General features: G+C 46.7%; 1 protein-coding gene across 1 annotated transcript in view; it reads left to right on the plus strand.

Annotated features, from left to right (window-relative positions):
- The window catches only part of LOC106817675 (ras GTPase-activating protein-binding protein 2-like), a gene marked incomplete at its 3' end in the record, with an annotated part of 18,396 nt that overhangs the window by 12,871 nt on the left and 3,072 nt on the right, over positions 1-2,453 (plus strand). Inside the window, exon 3 of the mRNA XM_014822359.1 lies at positions 2,237-2,405. Within this exon, the coding sequence (XP_014677845.1) occupies positions 2,237-2,405 (169 nt within the window). The remainder of the gene's footprint in view (positions 1-2,236; positions 2,406-2,453) is intronic.

The following is a 2,453-nucleotide window of genomic DNA, read 5'->3' on the forward strand; positions in this document are numbered from 1 at the left end:
ATCACACTGTGTCATCACACTGTACACCTCACACATCACACTGTACTGTCACACTGTACACCTCACACATCACACTGTACTGTCACACTGTACACCTCACACATCACACTGTACATATCGTCACACTGTACTGTCACACATCACACTGTATCGTTCCACCCTACCTACTGTTTGATGACATTCCATCGAGTCCAATTTAAATAGTGCTTCCAAAAAGCCAGAGGAGTGGGTTAAGGGGTGGGACTTTTTCGCTGTTATGTTTCACTCGTAACAAGTCAGGCGTTCATGCTTTCTCCCTGGTTAGGCACTCATATGCAGATTAGCGTGTAATTAGTTCCACACGTGGGTTTGAAATTCAGTCACAGCACAATCATCCCTAGCTGGATTCGTTGCCTTTGTCCCGCTTACTAATCAGCTAACACGAAACTTGTATGCAATCACGCCGGAAGTAATAGGGACCTCGATGAAATTCTAATCACCTTTCGCATGTTTGACGATGCAGCTAGCCCCGGGGAGGTTTTATAACAGCGCGGTACGACACGAATACTTCTTTGATTAGACACCCCAGCCTGCCCCCTCTCCGGACTTTCATGCGCGTTTACCGGGTTTCTTCTGAGGGAAAATTGGTTTCGAAAAAAAAGGCGCATGATGGATTCAAAGGCGTGCCGTAGGCATGCATGCAAACGCTGCAGGCGGACATGGGAGAGAGGGGAGAGGGGGAACGCCCCCTTTTGCTGGGGAGGGGGGGTTCTGGGGAGTCCCCCAGCAAAATTTTATAAAAATTTGAGCATCTTAGACTGCATTTGAAGCACCCTGAAACCATTTTCGCAACGGCGATGTTAAATTTGACAATTTGCGGTGCGCCACTGTGCCTCTTATGTATAAGAAACCCTGGTTTATCCGATAGGTCTGTGCGCGTGGTCTCGTATAGTGCAGCGAACCCTGTGTGTGCGTGTGTGCCCCACAGTCTCTCTCGCATCAGCAGCCAGCTCTCGTTCACGCGTCCGTCGTTCCTCGCTGATAAAGCCCCACATACACACACTGTAACGAGGAATGATGATATAAATTCAAACTTGTGTTGTAACCGGAATAATCTTTAATAACTCACAACATCACATCTCCTTACACACAGACAAAGAACGCCGCACACGCACGGTCGCGCGTGCGCCTACTTCCGCGACCAGAACCAGAATCTCCTTCCTACATCTCTCTTCTATATATTCCCCCCAAAACTCATACAACTCATCCTGCACGCATATGTACCCGTTCTCCCAGACCGCGTCCTATACCCCCATTTCACAATGACCCTAGAAACTGCCTAACCTAACAACACGCTTACAATTCTCCCTAATACATCAATGTAGCCGCCACAAGCGACGCTCTGTCTAGCTAGACTATGACTAAAACAACTACTAGTCTAACTCCACTGACTAATTCATGTAACACGTGCAAAACACATGTTACAACACACACATACACCAGTACTCCAGAAAGCATGCATGCGTATTTGCGTAAAATACGCATTGAAAACACTCATTTACTACGCGTGCATGTACAAAACGTAAGAGTACAGATACGCTAGCATTTGCCCCGGTATACATGAATGTATGCAAGCTTGGAGTACAATTACTGTAGTATTCTGCAACGTATGCATATGCGTATGCTTCAAACACGCACGCACGTACACGCACACACACAAGCAGAGTTCGACAACGTAGAAAACACAATACTTTCATTACTCATTGGTACTTGGTAGAAAAAAAGATGAGTATCATATTTGGCGAATAATTATATTCATGGCAAACTACACGGAACTTTTGAACATTTGAAAATTGATGAGTAAATACTCATCCGATCCAAAAATTATCTGGAGCGCTGTAACACCGTGCTAAGGCCACAATTAAAAAAATCTTTGTTTGCCATCACCCGACCCAGGCTGAAAAGTTTGGGTAGGTAGGTCGGCTTTTTGAGTGCGGGGGGTCTTTTTACAGATTCAGCGTGGTGTCTACATGCTCGGGTGTGCTTGTGTGGAGATACCTTTTATGTTGAATGTTTCTTTTGCTTGGTGCATATAATGTATTGCCTACAGATTTATATAATGTACAGTGATACAATTTGTTTAAAAAAGAAAAGAAAAAAAGATCAATGAATCTTTTTGGCGGGTCGGTCGGGTGAGGGCAAACAAACAATATTTTTATTGTGGCCTGATGGTTGTTTTGTCGTCGTGGTTGCCTAGGTGACGGGGGAGCTGTCGAACAACGGACAGCCGATGAGACGCTTCATGCAGACGTTCGTCCTCGCGCCGCAGTCGCCGAAGAAGTACTACGTGCACAACGACATCTTCCGCTACCAGGACGAGGTCTTCAACGACAACGAGAGCGAAGCCGAGGATGCCGTCATCCAGGGTGAGCAGGGGCGGATCCAGAGGGGGGGTCGAGGGGGTCCGGACCCCC

The sequence above is a fragment of the Priapulus caudatus genome, unplaced genomic scaffold (assembly GCF_000485595.1).
Source record: "Priapulus caudatus unplaced genomic scaffold, Priapulus_caudatus-5.0.1 Scaffold1824, whole genome shotgun sequence".
Taxonomy (NCBI): domain Eukaryota; kingdom Metazoa; phylum Priapulida; class Priapulimorpha; order Priapulimorphida; family Priapulidae; genus Priapulus; species Priapulus caudatus.